The sequence below is a fragment of the Sinocyclocheilus grahami genome, unplaced genomic scaffold, assembly GCF_001515645.1.
Source record: "Sinocyclocheilus grahami isolate Dianchi unplaced genomic scaffold, SAMN03320097.WGS_v1.1 scaffold513.1, whole genome shotgun sequence".
NCBI classification, from domain to species: domain Eukaryota; kingdom Metazoa; phylum Chordata; class Actinopteri; order Cypriniformes; family Cyprinidae; genus Sinocyclocheilus; species Sinocyclocheilus grahami.
Genome location: NW_015505692.1, coordinates 287,422 through 295,333, shown reverse-complemented (window position 1 = coordinate 295,333; position 7,912 = coordinate 287,422). Strand labels below are relative to the sequence as shown.

Genomic DNA, 7,912 nt, shown 5'->3' with positions numbered 1-7,912 from the left:
GTAGATTTCTATATTAAATAAATGCTGTTCTTTTGAACTTTCTGTTCATCTGTAAATCCTGAAAAATAAAATGTATCACGGTTTCCACAAAAATATTGTGCAGCACGACTGTTTTCAATATTGATAATAATCAGAAATGTTTCTCGAGCAGCAGATCAGCATATTATACTGATTTCTGAAGATCATGTGACACTGAAGACTGGAGGAATGATGCTGAAAATACAGCTGCGCATCACAGAAATATATTACAGTTTAACACATATTCACATAGAAAACAACTGTTTTAAATTGTAATAATATTTCACAATTTTTTCTGTATTTCTGATCAAATAAACGCAGCTTTGGTGAGCAGAAGAGATTTTACTTACCACAGAGCGGTTGTGTATAACATGCCATGAACAAACTCCATGCCCCTTTCAGCCCACAGCCACAAATATACAGTACATGCATACATCATTAATATGAATATTTGCCAGTCTAAACGCAGACCAACAAACAGCATGAAATCCCAGTCTATCAACATGAATTGAAAACTGACTGTATTCACTTTCTTTTATTTCATGCACCAGGTCTTACTGTGAACAGAAGTGCTTTCTTACAGGTGCATCATCGATCCCTGTTATTATTAGCCACGTTCATATGTTCATTGTTTCACTCAGAAATACGTCACATCATGGGTTACAAGCGCTGCTTCATGTGGACTTTAAAGCCTGGACTCAGACTCTCACATTATAATATCTGTCCTCTGACAGACTGTAAATCATGCAGCGGTTGTGTCATTATTTTGTGTAATTCTATATATATTTGTTTATTGCAGTCCCTGCTTCCACAGTGCAGAACATGCCTTCATATAAAGAACGGCACATTTTCAACAAGCCCGAGATATTTATAGTCACTCAAAAACAAGCCAGACAGGACTATAAAAGCATGCAAATAAAACTATAGAAAAGCGTCTTCTCTGACGGGCTGTCACGCTGCTGAGTGTTGATGCACACCGAGGCACTGAGATGAAGAGAACCGAAGAGATGCCTGTGTGTTTCTATAGGTTCCTGAAGCAGAGATGTTCAGTGCATTTATACCCTCAATGACTAAATGCTATTAGTGTGTTTAAGCAGCAGGTGTGAGGTCAGAGGTCAAGCACTGATCCGCACACACTCCTGAGGGTCAGCATGCTAATCTTCACTCGTCTGATCAATGAAACGCATGTGTGTTAGAGGAGCTGTGAAATTCATATTGCATATTTATACAGTAAAACCCATAATGACATTCACTTTAGAATTCAAAAAGATCGTTTAAAAAGTCCACAGCGATTTTTAAGTAATAATACAAATTTCTTTAGAGTATATGTATAATTAATGTCTTAAATTGCAGTGCTTCAATATTATGAGATGTGCAAATTCATATTGCATATTTTTACAGTTCAAGCCGTAATGACATTCATTTTAGAATTTAGTTTAAAAGGACCATTTTAAAAAGTAAAAGTAATAAAAAAATTGTATTTAGATTTTTTTACAAAATGCAGAATGCATGAATAATACAAAATAAAAATTTCCCCTGTATCTGTAACTATCATTTTAATAATATCTGGGACGCACTGCAACACACACACACACACACACACACACACTCACTCTCTCTCTCTCTCGCTCTCTCACACACACACACACGCACACACACAGTATAAATACTCATACAGTAACAGTGTTCAGCTTCCTTGTAGCAATAATATTTCTGCTAGTATTTACATTTACATTTATTCATCTACAAACAGAGGGAATTAAAATTTTGAAATTGGAAGATTCAAATAAAAAAATATAGAGACAATACATAATTTTGTTAATTTGAATAGTACATTTCTAAATATATTTTTATATTTATAAATGTAATAAATATATAAATCAAATGGTAAAAATGTGCATAAAATCCTGAAATATCTCAAATATTTTTTTGAAATTCTGCATACATACAAAACATACAGAATTGGTTTGATTTAAAAAGTTTGATTAATTATTGGTTTATTTAAAAAAAATTATTAATATAAAATACTGAATTACTTAAAGGTTATTTGTGACATTAATTTGGCAGTGAATAACATGAAATGAAAAGATCCTGAAGCACACAGCATTATGAATGTGTGTGTTTAGCTAAAGTCCATCAGTTTATGGAATCTACAGAATAAATGTAATAATGAATGTGCAGATTAATATCCAGTGCGCTTCATTTTCCTGACACACACACACACACACAGTGGAGTGTCACTGGGTCGCTTGTGTTTCTGTCTGTTAAAATAATGAGTGTGTTATTATGAGCTGCAGTGTTGTGATGCTGTGGCTGCTATCAGCGCCGCTCTTCAAATACAAACACATTTGTCAGAGTTATTGACCTTTATCTCTGCACTTTCTTGACAGCCTTCTCCAGTTATTGACAATACAAACACAGGGCAAAGCATAACCTTTCATTTAGCCACCCGTCTGCCTCTCTCTGTCTGCCTCGCTCTCAAAATGTGTTTAAATAAGACGCCGCACAATGCCTCTGCTCATATCTGCCATTATTCTCTGCTTTAGATTTCACTGGATAATGCCATTAGAGAGACACAATGCCCAAATCTTCAGTCTCGCTGTGACACGGCGAGGGCTGCTTGGCTGTTTGTTTGCTTGCCGTGTCAGGAATATCATGGGTTTTCAATCGCTCTCGTATGCAAACATATCAACCACAAAAGCATTACTGCACCAGCGCAGGAAAACAACAACTGCAGAGAATCACAGGAGCAGATGTGAAAGAATGCAGTCGAATACTCCAACCTCAGACGCTAATAGATTCATTTACTGAGCTTAAAAGCCATGCACAATGAAGATAAATGAGTGAAAACACTCTAATGATGGTCCTGAGAAATGACCGCATGCGTAAAACACGTGCATCTCTCTCCTTTAGAGACCCACGTTGCATTTTCAGTGCTTGCCGTTAATCATCACCAAACAAAGACATCAAACAATATTTGATAATGAGAAAAATGCCTCTAGGATATTAGAAATGATGGCGAAAAGAGGGGAAAAAAACCGAGAGAGTGTGTGTGAGTGTGTGTGTGTGTGAGAGATAGAGAGAGAGTGTGTGTGTGTGAGAGATAGAGAGAGAGTGTGTGTGTGTGAGAGATAGAGAGAGAGTGTGTGTGTGTGAGAGATAGAGAGAGAGTGTGTGTGTGTGAGAGATAGAGAGAGAGTGTGTGTGTGTGTGTGTGTGAGAGAGAGAGAGAGAGAGAGAGGGGGAATAAAACCACAACAACAGCAACAACCTGGAAGCCTGAATGCTGCTCTATGGACAGTCCCAGCCAAATTAAAATAATGTTTTGCTAACATTCCCATTTGGTTCTCAGAACGCTCAAAATGTCACGTTTTATAAACCTTTTTCTAGGTTATGTGAGCATTAAGGGAATTTTATTGGGTGATATGGCCAAAAATATTATTAAAATATTTTCTCATTATCATACAATATTGATGTTTGTCACGGTATTCATTTACCATTAAAGGGGAAGTAAACGTTCCATAGAGTAAGATCTTTTGTAATTTAGGGGCCCATGAAATCCATTTTATTTTCCCCTAATTCTGTGTTTTCAATTTTATTTTTTCTGGATAAAATTTGTCATCATAATATGTCTATTGAAATTAAGTCATAAAACTAAAAATGTTATCCATCTTTTAAAATGTAATTAAATGAAAATATAACAATTAATGTACAATTTTTTTTTTTGTCAAATGTTGATGAATATGCTGCACAACAGAGCTTTATAAATTAAAACATGAATGAAAAGATATCTTGGTTGCATGATATTCCATAAAATATAATAATAATAATAACAATAATAATGCAAACAAACAGATCTTAAAGAAAGAAACAGAAAGCATTTGAGGAAAAATAACATTTTAATTAAAAAAGGCTACATTTAGACTGAATATAGATATTATTGTTATTACTTTGAGAAGTACATTTTAGCATACAATAGTAAAATATTTCTGTCAGAATGTCTAGTTAATGTCGAGTTAAACCAATCTTTTATTCTGTGGCTTTGTGTAACGCTGCTGAAGTGACTCTCAGAGCAGCTCTGGAGATGAAGTTCATGTGCTCATGTCTCATGTTTTGAGACGCAGCCGCTGAAGACACTGTGATTATCACGTGTGTCCGGCCATAAAACAGACCGGATTTACAAGCCCTGCTGCACATTCTGACCGGCAAACTATGATAAAGTAGCACTCAAAATAAAGACAAAAAACACACTTACTGTTAAACTGAGTGAGAAAATATCTCAGTATTTATAACTAAATTACACTTCAAATGCAATTTGATTATCAAACACTGAACATGCCAGTTTGTAATTTATAGAAGTCAAATATCACGAAGCATTTTTTTCTTTAAAAGTTAAAATCTTGTCCAGAAGTATTGCATAATGTACATTTAGATACAATATCGCCCTCAGGTTGAACATGCAATGATTATTTTTATACAGATGAGCAAGACGAGTACAGAAACAAAATCCTGCACTTGTAATTTGACTGAAACTGACTCTGAAAGAGATCAATTGTCAAGTTAATTAACGTTAAGCATGACTTATTCTTCATATAATGTTGAATGTTTAATGATTCGCTCATGAATTATTTCTCCTCATTCCAACAGCAAGGGTCGCGTCAAAATCCTCCAATCAGCTTCAGCTTCACTCAATGACAATAATCGTTCCGGCCAATCAGGAGCGCCTTTACTCTTATGTGACGTTTGAACTCGTTCGCGGGAGTTGATCAGGAAGTGACGCTGTAGCGCGAGCGGCGGAGTCTGAAGTGTTTACAGTGTTGTTTGGATTTTAGGTTTAGGTTTTTAATCATTTTTTTGGGTGTTGATGGATTCGGTGTCTGGCAGCAGCGCGGCTTTCGCAGGTACAGTACAGCTGTAGTGTGTGTGAGAGTGTGTGTCTCTCTGTCTCTCTGTGTGTGTGTGTGTGTGTGTGTGTGTGTGTGTGTGTGTGTGTGTGTGTGTGTGTGTGTGAGTGTGTGTGTGTGTGTGAGAGTGCGCGTGTGTATGAGCTGTTTGTGTGTGTGTGTGTTTATGAGCTGTGTGTGTGTGAGTTGACAGCTCTCTTCATGTTTCATGATTATACACATATTATAAACATTATATTTTCTCTTCACGTGTATATTCAAGCGTCTGCTAAATGGCTAAGTATTTAATATCTCTCCGTGTTTTATTAGATGTTTTAAGAGTTAGGACACTCAATGTTTTGTTAGTCTCCAAATGTGTTGATCTTTCACTTTCTCTGAATAGAATTCAAAGTCGCCATGGTAACCAGCACTGCTAATTACTACAGTAAAATCTTGGTATTATACACCACTGTCATCAAATAATATCGGAGAAACTGATATTGTGGAGCTGACACAAGTATAGCTTGTACAGGTATATTTGTAGCAATAGCCAACAATACATTGTATGGGTCACAATTATACATTTCTCTTTTATGCCAAAAATCATTAGGATATTAAGTAAAGATCATGTTCCATGAAGATATTTTGTAAATGTCCTACCGTAAATATATCAAAACTTAATGTTTGATTAGTAATATGCATTGCTAAGAACTTCATTTGAACAACTTTAAAGATGATTTTCTCAATATTTAGATTTTTTTGCACCCTCAGATTCCAGATTTTCAAATATTGTTCTATCCTAACAAACCATACATCAATGGAAAGCTTATTTATTCATCTTTCAGATGATACGTAAATCTCAATTTTGAAAAATTGACCCTTATGAGGGGTCCATGGTCACACACGTGTTTTCTTTCTTCCAGATAAGCCGGTGAATCGGATGCAGGTCTGCAGAGCCGAGTACCGAGCGATTGGGCGGTTCGTGGAGCAGCTGCGCCCCACGAGGCAGTGCATGAAGACACTGCAGACTCAGTTCCCACAGTGAGCTCCATCACACCGCATCACATCAGAGCAACGCTTGCATGCTCGCCTCGCACTGATGAATCTCACCTGCTGATCAACACATGAGATCAGAGCTGGCTTTGAGTCGTCTACAGAGAGTATCATCAGTGTGCTGGTTGAGTTTAAGGCAGGCTTATTAAATATATTTGTGTGTTATTTTTGTGCTTTCAACACCATATATTACAAATTTTCTCAGAATAAACCTGATGTCCTTCTTATTAGGGCTGGACGATTTGAGCCCTGAAAAAAAACCCATTTCTAATTTTCTGAGAGACAAAAGTGATTTAAAATGCAGTTTAAAGAAGAAAAAGATCCAGATTTGCTGTTAATAATAATATCATTATTATTACAAAGTAAAAATATTAAAATGACAAAACAAAATAAGAAGTATTACTGTTGAATTAAGGCTGTACAGTTTGGCCAAAATGTTGTGATTATATCAACACAGCTATAAATAATAATAATAATAATAATAGTTTTATTATTATTGCAAATTAAAAATATAAAAATGACTAAATAACAAAAATAAAATTAATATTTAAGAAAAATAGTATAATACTGTAATATAATATTATTAATATTTAATATTAATATTTCAGTAATTTAATTTTATTAATGCATTATACAATTGCAACACTGATATGTATTGCTGTGCTTCACTGAGAAGCTTACAGCACATGTATTTAATTAAATCAGAGCCTTTGGACAAAGCCATATAATGATTTCAGTCTTATTTCAATTAATCGTGCTTCTTACTGTGATGTTTTATTAGACCAAATATCTAGAGACGCAAAACCTGACACATTTGAGCTCAAGTCTGTATTTTATTAATCTAATCTAATATGTTGGTTGTTTGCGTGTGTGTGTTGTGCTCGTGACAATGAGAGCGCATCTTTATTGAATGTAACGCATGTAATCCCGCCAGACTCCTCCTTCTTCAGAGGTCACTTAGAAAGTCATATGAAGCAGGAGCTTCCTGTGTTCATCCTGCTGTAATCACAGCTAGAGTACGTCCCGCAGGAATACGCTCTTATTGGCGTCAGCAGTTTGGAGAGTGTAGTGTGTATTAGTCTCGTGCCCCAGATGTGCTGCTTTATATGCCATTGTCCTCCTGGAATATCCTGATATATGGCCTCGTTCGTTCACACTCGCGCCGTGTTTTGTCTTGGTAGTGCTTCCACACAATGATTGTGCTCGTCCAATCAGCTGAGAGGCGCTCTGGAGGCTTCGTGATTGGGCTGGCAGGAATCTGGGCTCTTAAGACACAACACATCGACTGGGCCATCCATCATCTCTTAGGATGCGCTCAGGCCTGCCAATACACCCCCCGTTCGAGAGGCAGAGCGTTTTCTGTCGTTCCTCATCCGTTCTGTCAGAGCGGCCCTGAGATCATCCCGACTGCATGCTCTGTCATCTCCTGAACGCCGCACCGCTGCACACACATGTTTAACCTCAGCCTGTCCTTTCAGACGCACACACACACACGCACACACACACGCACACACACACAAACACACTCTCTCTCTCACACGCACGTTCGCACACACACACGCTCACACACACGCACGCTCACACACACACACACACACGCACACACACACGCACACACACACAAACACGCACACGCAAACGAACACGCACACACACACACGCACACACACACGCACACACACACAAACACGCACACGCAAACGAACACGCACACACACACACGCACACACACACGCACACACACACAAACACGCACACGCAAACGAACACGCACACACACACACGCACACACACACGCACACACACACAAACACACCCTCTCTCTCACCCGCATGTTCGCACACACGCACGCTCACACACACACACACACACGCACACACACACAAACACACTCTCTCTCACTCGCACGTTCGCACACACACACTCACACTCACACACACACGCACACACACACACGC

At 37.6% G+C, this 7,912-nt stretch overlaps 1 protein-coding gene across 1 annotated transcript in view; it reads left to right on the top strand.

Moving 5' to 3' along the window:
• Positions 1-4,765: 4,765 nt before the first annotated feature.
• The window catches only part of cdin1 (CDAN1 interacting nuclease 1), a 57,191-nt gene continuing 54,044 nt past the window's right edge, over positions 4,766-7,912 (top strand). The window contains exons 1-2 of the mRNA XM_016237400.1: positions 4,766-4,919; positions 5,825-5,942. Coding sequence (XP_016092886.1) covers positions 4,883-4,919; positions 5,825-5,942 — 155 coding nt within the window. The 5' untranslated portion in view covers positions 4,766-4,882. The remainder of the gene's footprint in view (positions 4,920-5,824; positions 5,943-7,912) is intronic.